The sequence below is a fragment of the Gastrolobium bilobum genome, unplaced genomic scaffold, assembly GCF_033153095.1.
Source record: "Gastrolobium bilobum isolate Gb01-03AN ecotype WA unplaced genomic scaffold, APGP_CSIRO_Gbil_v1 utg1031, whole genome shotgun sequence".
Lineage (NCBI taxonomy): Eukaryota > Viridiplantae > Streptophyta > Magnoliopsida > Fabales > Fabaceae > Gastrolobium > Gastrolobium bilobum.
Genome location: NW_026899326.1, coordinates 755,671 through 778,839, shown reverse-complemented (window position 1 = coordinate 778,839; position 23,169 = coordinate 755,671). Strand labels below are relative to the sequence as shown.

The window sequence follows — 23,169 nt, the reverse complement described above, 5'->3', positions numbered from 1 at the left end:
ATATATGAGTGAAAATATTTTTCAAAACAATTTCTTCATTGGAAAAAGATAAGAGACTTGTCCTTATGCCCACGTTTTTCTTATATCACTTCTCTTTTATGTAAAATTTTCCTCATTTAATTTTTTGTTTTATTGCTGGGAGATGTTATTCTACTCAAAATTTTCTGGCTCTCGAATTATATAGACGGTTACAGAGTTTACTCGTGTGATATCCAAAATATATTTGTAAAAAACTCAAATAAAAGGCAACCATACGATACAATTTTATGAAGTCATTGTGACTATCTTTTATACACTATCAATTCATGCAAAAGCTTTGACTCCACTATACATGACACTGAATAAGTGATGTTTTATCGAAGTGAAATTTGAATGTCAAGAATTAAGCCTACAAGAAAGACGGAGAAAAAAAAAAGACACTAAAACAGTAATTTGTCATTTGGATAAAAGAATTTAAACAGTAATTTTTCATCTTTTGTCACATTTCTCTAATAATTTTTTTGGGCTCATCTGAACTAACATTATGAACTCAACTATATTCGATTATATGAAAAAATAGAGGAAATATAATTTCTCATGTTACACAAGACAAAATAGTCTCGTACATACACATGAGAGAAAAGATGAATACACATTCACCTTAGTAGGTCAGATTCACTTTTTTATGTTCGCATGAGAAAAATGAATACACAATTGAGTTTTGATTTCATGGTTGGAGTTCTTGTTATAATCTTTTCTTAACCCTTCCATCTGTGTCGAGGCCAGTTTCAGTTTCAAATTTTTGTGCTCAAGGAAGAAAAAATCACCAACTGAGATAGGAAGATCAAGGTAAAAACAAATTTACCAACTAAGATTGTTAGCTGCATGAATATAAGGCAAAGCTTAATTCATTTCTCTTCTATCAAAAACCAATGGTGGAGATTTACAGATTTATTCAAAAAACCATTTAGGTGCTATTTTTTCAAATAGCTTCATTATTATTATTATTATTGAAGAGATAGAGGTGAAGTGATTGATCTAGAGAAGGTAAATATGATGGAAAGCAAGAAGACACTGCTATGAGGTTTATGGTACATTGATACTCTTGTGAGGCCAACTACTTTGCTGTGTTTTGAGCCTGGTGACAAAAGTGTCATTTCTCCAAATGCAGATTTGATTTCCATAGCTCCAAACTCAAATTTTGCATGTTTACCATTTTATTTTTATTTTTTTTCACACATTGGGCAAGCAGAGTGTGAGAGGATGTTGGCACAATCCAAATAGGCACACAAAATTTAAAGCATTTACACAATCAAAAAACTGTTTTCACCCTTTCTCCATCTTTTGTTCAAGTTATATAGCTCCATAATTTCATAACTATTTTTGGGTATCAAAATTTAGAATTGGTTACAACAATTACAAAAGAATTGTGTTACAAACAAACGGTACAGCTTGACAATGACTGCACTGCAGATTGCAGAAGGAAAACCAACAAATAAAAAGGAGAAAACAAAGAAAAAAGAAAAGGAAAGGCACAAGAGTGAAAAGAATCACAACCTTGAACTAGAATTAAGTTAGGTGATAGCTTCAACCACTCACTCTTTTCATTCAAAAAAACTATACAACTTGTCCTCCATTTTTTAGCAGCAAAATGAACAAAGATTTGGTTAGTTGTATGATTGTTTCCTATCTTGCTGAGTCTTCTGCCACACGTGATGACTGAGCCTTCTCATGCTTACCGGGTGCACTTGGTCGAGGCACTTGAGAACCAATTATTGGCTTCTGTAATGGCTTCAGAGCCGCCAATATTTCAGCAAATGTAGGTCTCAACTTTGGATCTCTATAATACAAAATAGTAACATCCAGTCACTGGAAAAAAGAAATTCTTTCACGGTAATATATATCTATAACATGCAATAACGAAATACATTATTGTAAAATTCATATTCCCAAACTAAAAAAGCAAGCTTATATCCTTTGCAAGTTCTCGAGCATGTTCTGTTCTGCTGCAACTATTCATAAAGAAACATCTGAATTATATAATAAAGAACTATTTCAATCCAAAAGCTTAAGCTGATAGGTGAAGGCTAAATAATAGTTTTATATTATATTTTTTTAACATGCCCCCTCATACAATAGTCAACTAAGCTTGAAGAGTGGATAATGCATAGACCCATTTATCTGTGCTAAGAAACTATATAATATTCAATTATCTATTAATAAAATGGGGACTGTGAAAATCAAAGTCGTGACCACTTGGTCACATAGGCTTTGATACTATGTAAAAAATTATTTCAACCCAAAAACTTAAGTTGTTGGCTAAAAGTCATATTAATGGTTTGATATTATATTTCTCTAACATATATCATGCCTACAACGGTGTTAACATGTAAACTCATACAGAGATGCACCTCCCAGCGAGAGTACACCAACAGCCAAAAATATACTAAGAAGAATACTAGGGAAATATTTGAGAGCATATATCCATAGGGTTTATCCAAAATATATATATATATATATATATATATATATATATATATATATATTCGAATACAGAAAAGAGCCTCTTTGTAATTATGCTAAGGTAAGGTTGCGTACAAAGATTTCCTCCACCCCACACTCGCTAGTCAGGTTAAACGAGGAGTGATTTTTTTATTAGAGGGTAAACTGGAGCAGTGGTAAAATTGTTCCTTTGTAACTGAAAGGTCATGGGTTCGAATCCAAGAAACAGCCTCTTTGCAATTATTTGCAAGGGTAAGGCTACTTGCAAGGATTGCCCTCACCCCACATTCGCTAGTCGGGTTTAAGTGATGAGTGGTTTTTAAGGGAGCGAACTGGAGCAGTTGTAAAACTGTTCCTTCATGACTGAAAGGTCATGAGTTCGAATCCAGGAAACAGCCTCTTTGCAATTATGCAAGGGTAAGGCTGCGTACAAGGATTTTCTCCACCCCACACTCGTTAGTCGGGTTTAACGGAGAGTGAGTTTATATATATATATATATATATATATAAAATACATAGGGTGTCTGTGTTTTACAGATTATCCCATTACAATACAATTCTCATCTCTACTCTTCCTCACAAATGCCATGAAGAAAATGCATAAAAATAAACAAATTTACAGACATCTTAGAATGAAAGCATAAAATGATTAAAAAATATACTCACGTCTGCCAGCATTTCCTGATAATATCAGCAATGGCAGGGTCCACATCGTCTGGGATGTCAAGACGGCGATGTTGGAAACCCACAGCACCAACAACCTGCATTGGATTCATTCCTCCCCAGGGTTGCTGCAAAGTAGAGAGCTCCCATAATATGACCCCAAAGCTATAAACGTCACACCTAGATATTGGATCACAACTTATTAGCATCATAAAACAATGAGGGATTAAAAAGTAACAAAGTCAATGAGAACATTGGTGTGAGACAAGGGATCAAGCCAAAGAACAAAATTTTACATGAAAATAAAATCCGAATTGTTTTTTTCCCTAAAACTCCAGATGATTCAGCAAGTAAGCAGGCTTCAAGTTTTTCCTCTTTTTTCTTTATTTTTATCTCTCTATTTCTTTATTTTTTTTATGTATTTTTATTTTTACTTTCTTTTTTTTTCCTCTTATATATCTTTATTTTCACTTTCTTTCTTTTTTCTTCTAAATTGTTTATGGCTATGTTTTCATTTCTAGTGTTATTATATTTCTTTTAATTTTATTTTTATCCTTTTTTTTCCCTCAATTTTTTCATACTTTTCATTTGAGTTCATCTGCTACCAATCCCAACTAGTTTGGGATAAAGGTGATGTTGATGAAAAGATTTTATTAGTGAAAATTTTGAGCCTAACTAGTTTGAAAACAGCAACAAGGCTTCCAACTTCTCTGCAGATGAGATGATATATATAAGATAAGGTGATGCACTTACAGTTGGCCCATTGCACATGGCTCAAACATTGATTCAAGAGGTTAAAAAAACCATTAATGTAGCCTCACCCAACAGCTTAAGCTTTGGGATTGAATTGGTTCTTTACATGGTATCAGAGCCTCGTGTCTCGGGTTCGATCCTCTCCGCCCCCCACTTCTCTTGTGGAATTTCTTAGCACAGGTAGGCTGGGCCTGTTGCATCATCCACCTATGAAGCACCGACACTTCAAAAATCCTGACGTGTCGTGTCCGACACTCCTCGACAACTCCAACACGTGTTATAGAAATTTAAAAAAGGGTTCAAAGGTTGCGTTGCTTGAGTTTTTAGTTCCAACTATTAGATTTGTTGGATTACGATTATCATATTATTGAGTTTGATATAAATATTTGGAATATCTTATGTTTCTTTATAAAATTGATGAATATTATAAGTTTAATTTTATATTTTTATTAAATTATTGAATATTAAATATAATATACACTACATAAATTAAAAATATTATTTAATATCAAAACGTGTCCTAACGTGTCGAAATCTAACATTTTTTAGAATTAACGTGTCAGAGTGTCGTGTTGTATCGTGTCACGTGTCAGTATCGGTGCTACATAGTCATCCACCTTTCAAGCCAAATGGGCTCTGTTGTGAGGGGGCGTGTTGAGATATATAAAACCATTAATGTAGCCTTACCCAACAGCTTAAGCTTTTGGGTTGAAATGGTTCTTTACAACTAGAGTTGTGGCCCAATAAGTATGACCAAATTGTTGAAAGAGACAATGATTTGAAATATAACAAATTACAATCGAATCCAAGTCTCAATAAAGCAACATATATGATTTTGATTTATTTGACAAGAAAAGGAAAGCAACACATTTGGTGTGATTTGAGATATAAGATTTGGTACGTATTTTGAATGATTTAATTGTAATTATTTATTTATTTTTAGAAGCTAATTACTGTTATATTTATTTTAGGAAGTTTTCTTATTTTTAAGATTTTAGATTTTTGAATTTTGAATCAATTTGTAATTAGTCTATAAAAGGGTGCTTATGACCCTTATTCTAGGAGTTGAATTTTGTTGATAATAGAAATTGAGAACCTGAGGGTTACTCTTTTATAAAAATCTCAACTTTCTATTTAGCCACTTTTCTATACGCTCTCGGCATCACAAGGAGGCACTCCTAAAAAACTATTCCATATCATATCATATCAGAGGACAAACAGGCAATATACAGCAAAACACAGGCAATATACAAAGCCCTATTCCACATACAAAGCAATATACAGCAAAACTAGTCCAGAACATCAAACAGGCAATATACAAAGCCCTATTCCATATCATATCAGAGGACAAACAACACCCTTGAAAACACAGGCATTTGCTTCAACCAAATACAGCAAAAAAATGCACAATGCCATAGCTTCATTTTTCTCAGGAAACTATTTAATCAAATCATGAGAAACAGCACCAGGGTGGAAGCACACCCATAGTCACCAAGAACTCCAACAAGTTTTTTCCTTAAGAAATTAGCCATCAAACAATGCAAAAATTAACAGTTACCGGTTCCTGAACAAGCCCTAAAAATACCATACATATTAGGAGAAATATGGGTGAGGTTTGCAGCAATGCCGCATGTTATTTTATGGCAATATTAAGTTAAGGAGTTGAATAACAACAACAACAAAGACCAAGAGTATAAAAAAATTACTTTTCATTTGAAGGTTCATTCCTCAACACCTCTGGAGCCATCCACTCGGCCTGAAACATAATTTACAAGATAAAGTAACTAATATATCCAGTTGCAGTGAGTTTGAATCTTTTATTCACAAAGCAGACCCAAATAGAATGATAATGAAAGAATTGAAATTCCTTATGCAATGCCCAAATTAAAAGCAAAACTAAAGCTCAGCATGACCTGATGACACATGTGAACAATGAAGTTTCACTAATACAGTCAGTTGCAAAATTAAGCTGCCTATACCATCACTTGAATAAAGTGTTTAACCTGCCTAATACTGTAAAGAACCGATTCAACCCAAAAGCTTAAGCTGTTGGGTGAGGCTACATTAATAATTTTATATATCTCAACACGCCCCTTAACACGAGAGCCCACTGGGCTTGAAAAGTGGACAATGCACAAGTCCACCTAAATGTGCGAAGAAAGAAATTCCACTAGAAATAAAGTGGGGGGCGGTGAGGATAGAACCCGGTACACCGAGGCTCTGATACCAACTTGAATATAAAATAATATGTTGTGTATTAATCTAATACAAAGAATTACAATATATAGAGACCCTAATGGACTTAAGTGAGAAGCCCAGATCTTATACAAAAAGAATATCTAAAGATAGGAAAGTAATCTAATCTATTAGGGGTGTTCGCGGTCTGGATTGGATCGGTTTTGGAAGCAAAAATCATCTGATCCAATCCCTTCGGTTTGATCATATAATAATCTATTCGGTTTGGATTTTTTTTCAAATCCGATTCGATCCAATCCAATTTTTTTCGGTTTGGATTGGATCGGTTTTCTGTTTTTTGACAATTCTAAAATTTATTTCATGATTATTGTGCAAATAACATCTTTTGTATATATTGGCTTTGTAAAAAAAAAAATTGAAATACAAAAGCATTAGTAAACTATAATATAGTTATGTTACCAAAAAAAAACTATAATATAGTTTTGTTTTTTTTTTGGCAATAAGATATGAAGCTCTACAAAGATAAGATTTTGTTGATAAGATGTGACTTATTTTTTTTCTGGTTTAGTTTATGGGTTAATGGGTCTTGGATTTAGAAATCTTTAGGCTATGATTAGGGAAAGACCCAAGTAGGTAGAGGGGAATTAATATATTGGATCGGTTTGGATTGGATCGATTTTCATCAACCCATCCAAAAACCGATCCAATCCAATTTGCGGTTTTTTTTCGGTTTTCGGTTTTTCAGTTTTCAATTTATTTGGTTTTTCGGTTCGGTTACTGCGGTTTGAATCGGTTTGGATCGGTTGATGAACACCCCTATAATCTATACAAATCAGAATCAAATCTATATATCTAATATTTCTTATTCTAACACTCCACCTCAAGCTGGTGCGTATATATTGTGAGCACCAAGCTTGCTACAAATGTATTCAACCCGAGGACCTCTAAGAGCTTTAGTGAAGACATCCGCTAGTTGATCATTAGAGTTGACAAAAGCCGTTTTGATTTCTCCTGACTGAATCCTTTCTCAAATGAAGTAAAAATCAACCTCTATATGTTTGGTTCTCTCATGAAATACAGGATTAGAAGATATATGTAGCGCAGCTTGATTGTCACAAATGAGTGTCATGGGTTGTTTCTGTTCATAAAGATGAAGCTCCTGAATCAACTGCTTTAACCAAATTAACTCACAGGTAGTAACTCCCATTGCACGATACTCAGCTTCTGCACTAGATCGAGCAACAACAGGTTATTTCTTACTCTTCCAAGAAATTAAGTTTCCTCCAAAGAAGACACAATAGCCGGAAGTAGAGCGCCTGTCTAAGGGTGATCCTGCCCAATCAGCATATGAATAACCACAAATTTCTGTATTTCCCTGATCCGAATACAACAAACCTTTTCCTGGTGCTCCTTTGATGTATTGGAGGATTCTCACAGCAGCATCCCAATGAGAATCACAAGGGGAATCAAGGAACTGACTAGCCGTACTAACAGCGAAAAAAATGTCTGGCCTAGTCACAGTAAGATAATTTAGCTTCCCAATTAGCCTCCGATAACGACCAACATCAGATAATGCCCCCCCCTCTGTCCGGGCAATAACTTGACATTGGGATCCATGGGTGTATCAACTGGTTTACACCCCAACATACCTGTCTCTTCTAGGATATCCAAGGCATACTTCCTTTGACAGATAGAAATGCCCTGTTTAGATTGTGCCACCTCAATTCCCAAGAAGTAACGCAGCTTCCCAAGGTCCTTTGTTTGAAATTGACTGAATGAATGCTGTTTTAACTGACGAATTCCAACTTGATCACTTCCGGTGAGAATGATGTCATCAACATAGACTAACAAATAGATGCACTTATCAGGAGATGTGATCCTATAAAATACATAATGGTCAACTTTACTGCGGATTAAGCCAAACGCCTGAACAGCAGAACTGAAGCGACTGAACCATGCCCGAGGAGACTGCTTGAGACCATATAAGGATTTGCGAAGACGACACACCTTCCCAGACTCCCCCTGAGCAACAAAACCAGGTGGTTGCTCCATGTAAACTTCTTGTAAATCACCATGAAGAAAGGTATTTTTTATGTCAAGTTGAAGGAGTGGCCAGTGACGAACAGCAGCAAGAGCAAGAAATAGGCGAACTGACGCCATTTTAGCGACCAGAGAGAATGTGTCGCTATAATCAAGGCCAAAGATTTGAGTAAAACCTTTTGCAACTAAGCGAGCCTGAGACGATCAACATGGCCCTCAGGTCCAACTTTCACAGTAAAAACCCAGCGACAACCAACTATAGACTTCTCTGGAAGAGCAGAAACAAGGTCCCAAGTGCCATTGGAATGAAGTGCAGTCATCTCATCAAGCATCGCTTGACGCCACCCTGGATGGGAAAGTGCTTCACCTGTGGTCTTAGGAATAGAAACAGAAGAAAGACTAGAAACAAAGGTGAAATGAGGAGAAGAAAGACGGTCATAGCTCAAAAAGGTATAAAGAGGATAAGGGTTACGAGTAGTACATGTACCTTTTCTTTGAGCAATGGGAAGAGCCTCTGGTGAAGGAGCCGGAGAGGAAGAATCAACAGCAGTGGACGATGAGTCAGCCAGAGTCAAGTCGACAGGAGGCACAGTCTTATGACGCTGATAGGTGAGAAGTGGACGGTCCTCAGGTATGGAAGCAATAGGTTGCTCATCTAGAATAGAAGTACCTGCAGCTGGAAAAGAGAAGTCAAGAAAAGGAACAGAAAGAACATGATCAACCTGTGACAATTGAGATGGGATAGAATTAAAGGGTTGTTGATCAAGAAGAGTGACATCAGCGGAAACAAAATAACGCTTAAGATTAGGAGAATAACAACGATAACCCTTTTGAAGACGAGAATAGCCAAGAAAAATACACTTAAAGGCTTTAGATGTTAACTTGTCCTTACCAGGAGTGAGATCATGAACAAAACAAGTACAACCAAAGACATGTGGGGATAGAGGATAGAGAGGAACATTTGGAAGCAACAAGTTATAAGGAATGTCATTATTAAGCACAGATGAAGGCATACGGTTGATGAGAAATCGAGGCAAGGACTGCATCGGCCCAGAAGTGAAGAGGAACATGCATGTGAATAAGAAGAGTCCATACAGTCTCAATGAGATGTCTATTTTTACGTTCAGCTACTCCATTTTGTTGTGGAGTGTGAGGACAAGTAGTTTGGTGTAAAGTACCCTATTTGGCTAAGAAATTAGAAAAGTCAACAGAAACATATTCCTTAGCATTATCACTACGTAAAATACGAATAGAAGCACCAAATTGAGTATGAATTTCAGCAGAAAATTTTTGATAAATAGAAAATAACTCAGAACATTAAATAAATCCAAGTACAACGTAAAAAATCATCAATAAAGGTAACAAAATATCGAAAACCTAAAACAGACACACTACGACTAGGACCCCAAATATCTGAATGGATAATTGAAAAAGGAGCATCAACTCGTTTATTGACTTGATTGGCAAAGGAGGAGTGTATGTGCTTCCCTTGCTGACATGACTGACAATCTAAAGTCTGAAGACCGGATAAAAGAGGAACCATCTTCTGCAATTTTGAAAAACTAGGATGCCCGAGGCGACTGTGGATGAGTTGTGGAGATTCTGTGAGAGAGCAAGCAACTGAAGGACTCGGCACAACGAGGTAGAACAGACCCCATGACTCACGGCCCACTCCAATCGTCTTCCCCGTACCCGGATCCTGTACAGAAACAGAATCGTTTGAGAAGGTGACAATACAGTTAAGAGAGTTGATCAATTTACTAACAGAGATTAAATTATAAGGGATGTCAGGAATATAATAGACAGATGTCAAAGTCAATGAGGAGGTTGGACAGATTTGTCCAATCCCATGCACAGGGGCTTTAGTGCCATCAGCAAGAGTAAAAGAGGGTAAATTATCAGAATATGTAAGGGATAAAAAGAGTTACTTATTACCACAAAGGTGATCAGTAGCACCTGAGTCAAATATCCAATGACCAAGTGATGCAGAATGAGAAACACAAGCTACGAGATTACCAGTTTCTGAAGCAGAGGGCTGAGACTGAGGAAAAGCCTTCCTGAGAAGGGTCTGGAGTGCTACATAGTCTGTAGAGGAGAGTGAGACTGTACGAGTTGAAGCAGTATCCGATTGAGCTATATTAGCAGCATGAGAGGGTCGTAGGTGAGGATACTTTGTATAGCAACGTTCCTCATAATGACCAAGTTGCTGACAATAATAACGAGGTCCCTGACCACGTCCTCGTGGGCCACGTCCTCCCTGGCCTCTACCATGACCACGACCACCTCCAATGTTCCCGCGAAAATCAGTACGGGAAACTAGAACAGTGGAATCAGCAACAGTAGATGATACAGGAGCAGATTTCTTATTAAGGTTCAAAAGACGATGATACGTCATTGATAGATCAGGATCCCCACTGGTCAAGATAGTATCCCGGACATTATCATATTCTTCGGGAAGACCAGAAAGTGTGGCAACCATAAAGAGACGTTACACCTGTTTCCGATATGCAGAAGAATCAGTAGGGTATGACAACATATCCAAATATGCCTGCATCAGAGATCGACTTTTGCCATCTGAGTGTCAGATGATTTGCGCAGACCCATAAACTGAGACATGATGGAATAGAGTTGCTGAACATCATTAGTGTATAGGTGTTTTGCTTCCTCCCACACGTCATTGCAGGTTTGAAAAGAATAGAAGATTTCCAAGACGACTGGATCAATAGACTGCCAAAGGATACTCAGAAGCTGGTTGTCAATCCTTTCCCAATCAGATTTTTCTTCCTTAGGAATATCAGTAGATTTAGTTGTGAGATGGTTCTCATGTCCCTGTCCAAAGAACCAAACTCGAACAGAGGTAGCTCAATTCTTGTAATTAACAGAACCCTTCAGCTTTGAAGAGGTAATGGGCCCAACATTGGTGGAGATGACATTAGGGGAACTTTTGGCAGGACGAGAGGGAGAACTGACCTCCGAGTGAGTAGGAGAAGGTGCTGCCAAGATAATAAATCACAAGGATATATAACCAAGTGAATAGAAACTAACCTGATCGCAAATCAAGAAGAGGTGCACACAAAAAGTGAGACCCACAAAGAACCAACCACAGATCTGGAAAAAGGAGGAGAAGGCGAGCTTCTCTGTCCAAGAACGGCCGGAAAATTCCACCGGAATAGTGCACAAGCGCCGGCAGAAGATGGCGCGTGAGCACCATGCACAGAGAAGACTGGTGGCGCGTGAGGGCTACGATGGTGGTCGGACCTCCACAGAACTGGTCGCCGGGAGGAGAGGGTCTTGATCGCAGGTGGTCTGGTCTGAAAACTCGCCGGAAAATGTCTCTGGCGGCCGGAACAGTGACGGACGGTGGTTGCGGTGGCGGTCGGAGGTGCTGACGCGTTCGGAAATCACTCAGAGGTGGCTTACAGCCCTAGATGACTTGCCGGAAGGACGCACGACAAAGAAAAGAGGACTCCTAAACAGTGGGCTTAGGTTTTCAAGCGAAAACAAGGTTTTAAACGAAAGCGAGGAAAGAGCTCTAGTACCAAGTAAAGAACCGATTCAACCCAAAAGCTTAAACTGTTGGGTGAGGCTACATTAATGGTTTATATATCTCAACAAATACAATGAATGCAACTAACAGAATCATCATGCAAATTTGATTGTTTTGTGTTCTGTTCTCAAAGAATTTCTTTAAAAAAAAAAAGTATGTATGCACACTTTTCACCAAAGACTATCCATCCATACTTCGTTGGACCACAACATTTGAAATTGATATTATAGGGGAGAAAGTTCCTAGCCTTCCAAAACTGTTGTTAAATAAAATAACAGATGTGCATACATAGCACATGATTTCAATTAAATATGTCACACCATGAACAACCAAGCAAGCAAGAGGATGAAAGAATAAACAAGTCAAAATTGACAGTTTTATGATGGCTTACTGTTCCTGCAGTTGATCTGGAAGAAAGGAATGTGCTATGCTTCATTCTCGATAAGCCAAAATCACATACCTATTCAATAGACAGAAGAATGTGATCAACATATATCATTCACCATGCTATCCATGAACTTTAATCATGAGATTGGATAGGCACCTTTACAACCCAATTTTTGTCAACAAGAAGATTTGGGGACTTCAAATCACGATGCACGATCACTGGAGTACACTTGTGCAAATAGTTCATTCCTCGAGCCTGAATATTCAAAAGAAACAGGTTATATCAACTGAGCTTCACCGGTTATAGCAATAATTTTCTGAATACAGCAACATTGAACTAAAAGATCATAGAAACTTACAGTATCGAGTGCCATCCTCAAACGTCTTCGCTCGTCTATTTGACTGTTTGGTCGGTGAATTAATCTATACAAACTTCCTCTGCATAAGATGATCTACATCTCAGTATTTGAAGAGTCCAAAAAAAAACCCTCTGAAACATTAATTAATCAAATACAATAAATACCCCAGGGAAGTTGTAGGGGGTCCAAATCAATGAAGTATGTACACACAATATAGTAAAATCTATAATTTCTTACTTTGTCTGCTTTTTATTTTTTTGAAAACCATGTCTAGATTAATACATTGTATAGAGATAATGAGTCTCCAATTTACTATGTATTAAGGGTTAATATGAGCATGAAATTGATTTAAAAGTAATTAAAAGTTATGAGAATTATAATTTAATTGTTATTTTATTTTCAATAATATTCTCATAAGATTTTTTTATATTTTGCAGTAAATTTCAGCTCAATAAAGATCTTATCAAATCTTCCTTTGAATATTTTTAAGGAAAATTTTCCATTAAATTAAAAAAGGAAAGATTTGAAGGATTGGATCAAAGATATGATATGAGATTCTAGTGAAGATTCCATTGAAGATATGATGGAAAATTAAAAGATATGGTTTTCATCCCTATAAAAAGGCATCTCTTGGAAACTCAAGACACAATTCGACAGAGGCAACAATATTCAGAGGAGGAGACTCACGCTGGAGATCAGGACTCTGGAGAATTTGAAGATTGAAGACCATTGATCTTTCTTCTTCATCTTTTCTTTCTTTGTTATGAATTCTTTTTACTATTTTAATTTGTTTAAGTCAGACATGAATATGTCTGACTAATTTCTTTTTGTAGTTGGGATCATAGACCCAATGTGAATTCTTTATATTTCCTGTATTGTTTTTATAAGTTAATTAGTTAGTTTGTTTTATTCTGCCTGTGTTAATTTTTCCATATCCTTATTAGAACTGATCACTCTAATTATAGGGCTTTGAGGGTTAGGGCTCACAATAGACATATTGGGGTTTTAATTTGGACAAAGGTAGAATAACAATTTGTGCATGACCTAGACATAGGCTTACATAGATTGCAGACTTTTAATTCATTTGCTTAATGCTTAATTCAAGAGGGATTACTAGGACACTAGGATTCTAATTGGGTTAAAGGGTTGAAATCACTACGACATTAGTTAATTATAAAATACAATGTAGGAATATAAGGGAGGATTGGAGGTGAAGTGCATCTTGGCTACAGCCTTTTTACAATTTTTAATCAATCTCATAATTTCTTGTCATTCTTGATATTCTTGCATGCGTTTTAAATATTATTGTTTTTAAAATTCTGTTTTTAAATTACAATAATCAATCACTTTCACAATCAAACCAAATTTCTTTTCCAACTTAAAGGGAATAGTTAAATTAGCACTTGGTGCATTAATCCTCGAGGGAACGATCTTTACTTATCACTTTTATTACTTGAAACGAACGGTATACTTGCCGATTTCGCAACAAGAGCCTCACTCATTATCTAGGTTCATTCATTGTATGTACTTGTCTAGATTCTAGGTTCATTGTATAGCACTCATTTTTTGGTTATAAAATCAACTTTGTTGTGTATTTTAGACAAATGGAACTCATAATTCATCTAATCTCTCCTCGTTTCCTCCTCATTCAACATATTTTATTAATCACACAAGCATCAGAAAACATTTGAGTCTAAATCAATGACATGTAAATTGTAAAGGGAACATTTGAAAAGCCTACATGTATCTTCAACTTTGTCTATTCACGGCTAGAATATTCCACCAATAGAAAATGCAATTGGGCATTATTAAAAAACAAATAAATAAGTTACTAAATGCATTTATGAAATGAAAAAATCTTAGCAGGTTCTTGGTTATTACTTTCCAAATTACCATTTGTCATTTGGGCTACACCCACATCATTCAGTGAACCAATTTGGAAAGAATTTTGGTAGGAGTAGCATTATTGATTTGTCTTGTAGAGAAGTAAGAACTTTTTCATACAATACAATGTCAGTGGTAGGAAATATCAACTTCCAAAAAAACTGCTAATTCACAATCAACATTCTCATAATTCATATGAAGCTCTGGAAAGTGAAGAAATCCAAGTTACCTGGGAAGAAATTCAGTAACAATTGAAAGATTTGGAGGTCGAGTTACAGCTCCCATGAAGAGAACGACATTTGGATGCCTCAATCTTTTCATTATTTTGACCTATTGAAATTTAAATCATAACTTTACTGATCTCTAATTTATATAATAGGTTAAGTAAGCTCTTATATCATCAAAACTTATTAGCATGCACAAGTACATTTGGCATTCACAGCAAGAATTACTACTCAATTTCAACAAGGAACCAGATAAATATGAAAATTAGGTGGTGGGCCAACAAAACAACTGAAATTCAAAATATTTGCAGATATAAAACCAGAATTTCATCCAATGATATTTTTAAATGGTGAATGTTAGATATAAAACCATTCACGAGCCTTCGCCTAATAGCTTAAACTACTCGGATAGTTGATTTATAAAATAGTACAAGAGCCTCTCTGACTGGTCAGCAATTCCATCCTTGTTGCCATCATTATTCTCATAAAAAGAATTTTTTCAGCAAATGATAAAAGTAGACCTGTGCATGATACACACTTTAAGCCGAAAAGACTCTTGCATGAGAAGGTGTTTAGATACAAAACTATTCATGAGCCTTCACCAAACAGCTTAAACTTTTGACATATTCATGATGCTCAATCTTGACCAAAAATTTAGAAATTTCAAAGAAAAATATTATTACTAAAAATGATCAACCAAAAGGTACACATGCTTGCTAGTTTTAGCATTTCCCAACATCTGTTAACCACCAAAGATAATGGACAAGGGTCCAATTTGATCGTTTCAAATTTAAATCCTGTTATGTTAAGATAAACATGATATTTGATGTCAAATAATGACATAATTATCCAAACATTTATACGTTATAAATAATATAACATAAAAGACTCATTAATAATTATTTGAGATCAACAAACGTTGCAAATATGACACGAGATGTAAACAAAAAAATAAATAGGATAGAGACCTAAAGTTACTATCATGGACTAAAAGACTTGGGAACCAGTCTACATCTCTAGAGTATCTTTGAGGTGAAAGAAATATTGAAGTGATTTTGAATTTTAGCATGTTATCTTAAAAGCAGAATCCTGTTTGGAAACAAAATATATAACAAAAAAAAAATGATGACTAAAACATAAAATGAAAGCAGAAAACTGATCTTGACACTCAGAGTGAAGATGTACGTTAACTTAATAAACTGAAAACCATGAATTCAAAATGAAGGCAACTGATTTATAAAACACTCAGAGTGAAGATGTATGTGATTATGAAACACACATATCACATAAATGAAGGCAACTGAAAAGATAAATCATGAAATATATATCTAAAATCCTAGTTGAAATATTTGTAGTTGATGAAATCATTAATCAACTGAAATTACTGATAAGTAGAAATTGCAAAAGAAATACAGTGGGGAAGTAGAGGTGACCTGTACCTCACTTTTGAATTCTTCAAGTGATTCACCAGATATATCTTGATCAAGAAACCTCTTTACAGCAACTTCCTACAAAACATACAGTGGAAATGCACTGTAAACATAAGAATTCTATAATCTACAACATAGCAGAAAATTACCCATAACAATACTGACAAGAATAATGGGAGATAGTCCAGTAAGCTAGCAGTACATATGGAAATATCAGTGATGATTATCTTGTTCATATTAAAATTAAACTAAATCCCAAGAATTCTTGGCACACATTCAATTAATTAAAAAATTACATTTTATAATTTGTTCCATATACACAGGAGCAATTGCCGCAGTAAAGTCTTAACACCTTACGTTTCATTGCAACAGAAATTAATAAAACGAAGACGCATAAAACATGCCTTGATGATAATAATAAAATTGATTAGGTTTGAGAATATAAGAAACTCACAGTTCCACACCATTCACCTCGGTACACTTCCCCATATGATCCTGCATGTCAAACATATGCCATTCAAATGCAATTAAGTCTTTATATGTTAAACGAGATAAATAACACCATCTAAGAAAAGAATGTAAACAAATTTTATAGAACAAAGTACAGTTATTACCAAGTCCAATACGCTCACCCAGCGTGATTTCCTCCCACGGAATGTCATACTCGGCAACATCATCTAATGCAGAATCAGATTTTGTGCTATCATTACTTACTATTGATCTATCAGATATTCTCTCGCCTTCTGAATTTGCGCCTAAAGCAATATGCTCTCCATCATCACTACCCTTCGGCTCATAGCCAGCATTGTCTGAATCTCCATCACTTCGACTTCCCTGCTCGTATTGTTTACTGACAGCAGCACTGGTGGCTACTACAGCTGCAGCAGTAGCAGCTGCCGCTACTGGAAGGTCAATGTTTGAGTCAGTGCTTGACTTTGCCACAGCAACTACCATAGAAGATGCGACAACGGCGGCAGCAGCCGCTGCTGCAGCAGCAACCGGGACATTTTGCCCATATTTAATCTGAGTTGGTACATGCTGTCCAGCTGCTTCCCTTCTATAAAGAGGAAGGTTGATTCCTAAACCTTCTACAGGCTTAAAATGCTCCAGCTGACTGCTAGAACTTGCTTTGGGATGAACTCTGTAGTGGGGCAAAGGAGGCAAAAATTGAGCAGGACCAAGATTATCATCAACCTCAGTTTCTTGCCGTCCACTTCCCTGTTTATGTTCATCTTTTTCTTCAGTTGGGAAGTGGGCCTCAGTTGGGGAACCTACCTCCTCATGATAAATTTCAGAAAATAAATTTGGAGGAGCAACAACACCGCTTTCGAGAAAAACATCATGAAGTTTCTGAGCTAAGTGAGGGTTCTCCTTGGCAGCATCAATCATATATAGGGAAACATCATTGACTTTCATTCTACGTACTGCAGGGGAACTGATCCCTTCAGTCCAAGAAGGAGATCTTGCATGCAAATGTGGATGATTAGCTCTGCCAGGAGCTTCCTGCCCCATGATCTTCTCAACATTGTGGGGACTTTTGAATTCATTCAAGTGTCTTATTGATTCTTCCTTTCCTGTGGTGGGCCTGCTTACATCGGATTCTTTCCCTGCATAGGAATAATGTTTTGATCTGTTCCCTTTGTCTAATATCCCAAAATCTGAAGTTTCTTCAAATGAACTTCCAACCCCACTGCTGGATGATGCTACACGAGAGGAATCAAGGTCTCTTGATAAAGGACTGGCCACAAAAATAGAGTCATCATACTCGGTATGTGAATCAGTTGCATCAGATGGAATAAGAGTTCCAGGATCTGCCATCAGGTCAACAATGTACTCCCTGAAATTTATATCAAGCACATCTTATAGATACTGAACAAGGCTTTGCAACTCCTACTTTGAGAAAGATACAAAAAGAATGAGATAATATTCAACTAATAGCACCTTTAAAAGATAATTAGAAAAAATAACAAAAACCTACAACAGCAAAGGAAAACCAATTACAAAGACACTAGTAACAATACACAGCTTCTACCCCAGAACAATATCACACAAAAGAAGCATTAAGAAACATCATTTCATGTGTACTCCACTCAATTGGGTATTGATGACAGAAAACAAGTAAAGCAATTAGTATCTCAATGGCAATGCACAGAGAAATATATTATAAACAAGCAATTCAGCTTAGTTGCCCAGATCATAAAAATACAACTTCAATAGCAGTTACCTTCCATCATCAATCTTGACAAAGTTTATTGCCACTTCATCAGAACCTGTATATTGCAGTCCTTTTACCAATCGACATGGGATGCCCAAACTATCAGCTAGAACCTACAATTATAAAGCAATAATTTTTATTGCATATACCAGGACTTCTGGAAAATTAAACTAGAGAGTTGAAAAAGCAGACAAATGTGAAATTCAAGATTATCTTAAATACAATGGTGTGGTTGATCTGTTAGACGACCCCACATTACAGGAACATTAAATGCATGGTAAAGTTTTGAAGTTTTCAGATAATATAACAAAAATATCATAGCTTGTAGTGGTCGCAATTGATCTTTCTCTTGATATGATCTAACAATTTTTTTGGCGTGAATCTAACAAAATTAAATGGTGGGATAAGTACCTTAAATAACAACGCACGATGCCGAGCCAATCCAATAGTTAGAGAACCAAGGGGCAAAACCATGCTACCAAGTGTTGCTTTCAGACTGTCACTAAGACTCCTCCATGCTCTTGTCATGCTTTTAGGATCTCCAACTCGTCCACCCATATAGTCAGCCACAAGTATTGCAAGCTTGTGCACCACATCGTTATCTATAACTACTTCAAAATCAGGTCTTGATTTGACAGTCAGCTCTAGGGCTTTTTGCTCAAGTTTCAACAAATTAGAATCAGCAGCCCTATTGACCAAGACAGCTTCCCATGTGACACTACCTGAAATTGGTGTTCCTTGTAGATCTACGAGGGAAGGCATTCTTGCAGAGGTTGACTCAGTCAAGATCCCATACAGATCATAAAAACCATCCATGATCTTGTCGTCATAACCAAGAGAATTGTAATTCTGTGAAGCATGGATAAATCTACGATATGAGATAAGTTAGAAAGGAATATACATAGGGCGAATTAGAGTAAAGTGACCAAGTGACATATAGGAATAAGTTTATTTTACATCAGAACTATTTAATATATGGATCATATAAAACAATCCAAACCATACATAGCAATCTAAGGGAATCCTATATTCTAATCCCTCTAATATATAGAACCAAAAAAACCATTAGAAGCCAAACATAGAAAAGCAGAAACGATCCAGAATTATCTCTAAAAAGGGGCAAACCATGACTGCTTGTCTATAACCAAAGATCTTATATCAAAGTTACAATATCATTTTAAATAATTATCCTAAAAGCATAGGCTTTAAGGAGACTAGTACAGCAAAGTATACCAGGCTAGCCACATCATATACCAACATTACGTGTGATCAAATGATTGAAAATTACACAATAAACAAGGGAGATTTAAGAGGCTTTTTGACAAGATAAAAACTAAATATAAGTTACATATTAAGCGGGGGAAAAGTTACAAAATGCAGGAAATCCCCAACAGCAGACAAATCTCTTTGGTGCAAGATAAAGCCAACATAGAAAATTCTGACTTTTACCTAATATTATTTTTCTGACAAATATGTACCCGTCATCTTATCAAAGCAATCTTGGAATCTTAAAAGAAGGAATTTTTCCCTTGATGTAAAATTACATATAAGGGAGAAAGAACATAAACTTAAAATTTAGAAAAAAGAACTGTAGTTTGGTCAAACTTAAACATAATCTTAACTCCTAAGGATAGTTTTCCATATCTTCTTATCAAGAGGGAAGAGGCAAACCAATTTGTCATATTCCAAACCGGAATTTAATCCCCGACAGGTTAGTCCAAAATGCAAGCATGCATAGTTCAGAATGTTATTAATGTCTAAATTCAACCAACTATGATGATTTGCTCTCCGTGTCATTTCACATGATGTTAAGGGCAAAAAACCCACATGAATAAGGGCACATGTGATATAAACACAATCCCAGATCCTTCCTTCCATCTTTTTTTTCTCCTTTCCTTCAGGCTATGATCTATACCTTTAATTACAATGCCAATGAAGTACCATCTACGCATCTGAAATTCTTTACAAAATTCTGGCAGCCCCATATCCTTTCTAAGAATGACATAATATCCAAACTTAATACTTCCAGTATCTTTTCCTCCGAAAGCACCATCATAACAACAAGAATGTGACTTCAACTTAAAGTCAATGTACTTAAAGTGAATAAATTGACTTACCCAATAACGGTAGGCCACAACTTCAGCTGGTGAATTATCAGGGTCACAAGACCCCAAACTGATCTGCTTAACAGCTTCAATCTGCACAGCCTCAGGATCCTCCTTTGCACTCAGCTTTAAAGCCAGTTGTATCTGATACTCTTCCTCTACTTCAGGATCCCTCGAAGCACTAGACTCTGAATCATGCCTAGCTGAATCTGAAACAACATCCAAACCCCCACTGTTCACCGTTTCAGATGGCTCCATTCTCACTCCTTTTGCTTGGTTCAAAGATGGAGGACTAGGACTTTGCTTATTAGCAACTGAATGCAACCAACCTGAGAGCCCCGAAAAGGGTTTATGCTCAGAACTTTGAGAGGAACGAAAGTTCAAAAGCTTCTTAGAGGATGAAGATGAACCATGATTGGAGTTGTTTCCCTTTGATGGAGAAGACCCTTGTTCATTTTCTGATTGGTTAGACATGATATGAAGCTTCTTAAGAATGCTCTTCATGTCTTTTCACTGAGCAATAGTACTGAATGCTAGAGAAGTGGAAATATCTCCATAATGAACTTTGACCAAGCATGAAATCCAAATCTCTTTCTCAGAAAAGGGTATCTAAAAAACTATTCAAAGAAGCTTCTTCTTTTTTTTTACTTTTTTTTGGCAAAAAGTTCTTAAACCAAGATACCAAAACAATCAAATCCAAAAAACAGCATGCAAGGTTCCAATCAAAGCGACCCAGATGCTTGAAATGAAATGAAGCAGCTTCCTATATACCAGACAATAATATACAGTTACTTTGAAGACAACAAGGAAATTCCCAAACAAATAAACATGTGCTGCCACAACTTCAGATGTTCTGTGCTAACACACACAAACACACACACATCATCATCATCACCTTTAGGAAGAAGAAAAAACGAGAATCCCTGAGCACCCCAGATTGAGAAAGAAAGGATCTTTCCAATCAGAGCTCAAGAATAAAAGGGACATAGGAACTGTTGAGGACAACATCAAAGGGTAATTAGAACTAGAAGAGCAAGCAAAGACAGGAGAGAGAGAGAGAGAGAGAAGCAACAAGTGGGGTGGGGCAGTAGTAGGGGCCCACAAAGGATGATGATGACCCATTTGAGTACACACTGGTCGAAGGATTTCAAGGTGCAAAAAAAAAAAAAAAAACTTAAACTTGGTGGGAAACACAACAATGAACCAACATGGTTTTTAATTTATTTATTTTCATATATAACATGTTTTTAAAGTAAAAAATATTGAGAATATATTTCAGTTAATTTTTATTTTTTCCAACTTGTTTTTATAGTGTTTAACTCTTATTTCAAATCACCATTACCGTACACAATTTTCGTTATCATCGCTACCACCACTGTTATCATTACTAATATTGTTGAAACATCTATAAGTTTTAATAATTTGTTATCAAAATAAAAGTTATCAAAAATGTTTTTTTATATATTTTTAAAGATAAATTATTTTGTTTACTTTTATTTATAACTACCTTATTTATCATTCTCCAACACCATTAAATTATAATCATATCATTTCTTTCTCCTTTTGAGATTTTGATTAAAAGTATTGAAGATTGGTATGCAAGATGTGCATAAAAAAAAAAATACGTAGAATAACATATTTCATATTTTTATTATGTAAAATAATTATAAAAAAATAGTTATAGATTAAAAAAAGTCCTTGATTCTTCTTTGTTGTAGACTTCTAGCCAATGTGTCTCTTGTTATTCTCTTCTTCTCTTTAATTGGATGAGATGAGTCTCCCAAATCAAAATGTTGGTGGCATGAGTTGGCATATTTGGGAGAGTAAAAAAGACCCATTCCTTTTGAGCTCAGCTGACACCCTTTGGCTATTTCAAGCAAACCCAATCTTTGTCCTCCTCTCCTTCATGATAAATGCAACTTTTTCCAACTAGACGACAAATGGTTTGAAGTTTGAAGTGTAGGTGGCAAAAACTCACTTTAATGCTCAAGCTTCCAACCAAGCTCAACAAGGACTCCTCTCTCCAACCCGAACAATTCCCACTTTGTAGGTACTTGTTGGCTTTTGATGCTCTTTATTCAATTCAATTCAATTCAACACTACTCGATTTGGCTAAGTAAAACATTAACTAAATTACCAATTTAGGTGTAGATATTGTTTTTATAAAACGTTAATCACAAATCGTCCAATTTGATGAGCCACCAAATTTTCAATTTGACCGGCTGTGGTAGACCCATATTTTACAACATTGATTTATTTATTTTTGTGTTTATTATATCTTTGTTGGTATTAGAAATAAACATTATTATCAACCATCATTGATTCAATTACTAAGAAATTCATTTTCTTTAATAGAAATATTTTATTCAGAGTTTGGAAATGAGAAAATAATCTTAACAAAGCTCTCCTATAATGGACCCGACCATACTCCAACCTTAAGATACAATTGTTTAATGGGTCTTATGATTCTCATGTTATAGGAGATAATTTTATTTCTTACACGTGTAAAAATGTGTGAGACATGTAAAAAGAAGAGAGAAAAATAAAACATGAGTTCGAAGATAATTTTATCTCGTATAAAATGATAAACATTAATTAAACCCTTTTGACCATAATCATTTGAAATGGGAAATATTTTATTGGATTAATTCAAAATCTAAATATTTTATTAAAATAATATAATAAAAAATGCATGGGTTGTATTTACGTTTAAGTCATACATGAAGTGATATACAACTTGTAACATGTGTCGTCCATGCATGAATCATGCTCCTTCCCAAACGCGATTTGAACAGGGGCGGAGCCAGAGGGAGGTTAGGGTGGGCTGTCGCCCCCTTAAAAAAATTGAATTTTTTTTTATGGAGTTGAAGGCTATGGTACTGTTG

General features: G+C 35.7%; 1 protein-coding gene and 1 pseudogene across 4 annotated transcripts; both read right to left on the bottom strand.

Moving 5' to 3' along the window:
- Positions 1-23,169, bottom strand: part of LOC133289687 (putative pentatricopeptide repeat-containing protein At1g12700, mitochondrial) — a 68,077-nt pseudogene that overhangs the window by 17,268 nt on the left and 27,640 nt on the right.
- LOC133289681 (probable serine/threonine-protein kinase SIS8) lies at positions 1,363-21,238 on the bottom strand. Of its 4 annotated transcripts, XM_061487672.1 has the most exons (14): positions 20,297-21,238; positions 18,591-19,028; positions 18,189-18,292; positions 17,500-17,801; positions 16,579-17,451; positions 16,419-16,459; positions 15,974-16,042; positions 14,540-14,640; positions 12,427-12,505; positions 12,225-12,323; positions 12,072-12,140; positions 5,604-5,653; positions 3,148-3,324; positions 1,363-1,819 (listed from the first exon to the last, which is right to left on the bottom strand). In XM_061487672.1, the coding sequence occupies exons 1-14, from the start codon at positions 20,786-20,788 to the stop codon at positions 1,666-1,668; spliced, it is 3,048 nt and encodes a 1,015-aa protein (XP_061343656.1). In that variant the 5' UTR covers positions 20,789-21,238; the 3' UTR covers positions 1,363-1,665. The 4 variants fall into 4 exon arrangements, with proteins under 4 accessions (XP_061343656.1, XP_061343655.1, XP_061343658.1 ...); XM_061487671.1 differs by having other exon boundaries at positions 16,579-17,801; XM_061487674.1 differs by having other exon boundaries at positions 16,579-17,801; positions 18,591-19,047; positions 20,297-20,434.

What these genes read in the sequence shown, in the direction of transcription:
- LOC133289681 (XM_061487671.1), bottom strand. Translation starts at nt 20,788, where the DNA reads ATGAAGAGCATTCTTAAGAAGCTTCATATCATGTCTAACCAATCAGAA. An exon ending in ATCGTGCGTTGTTATTTAAG is followed by an intron (nt 18,293 to 18,590) that starts GTACTTATCCCA and finishes TTATAATTGTAG; the next exon opens with GTTCTAGCTGATAGTTTGGG. An exon ending in TGAGGATGGCACTCGATACT is followed by an intron (nt 12,324 to 12,426) that starts GTAAGTTTCTAT and finishes TTGAATATTCAG; the next exon opens with GCTCGAGGAATGAACTATTT.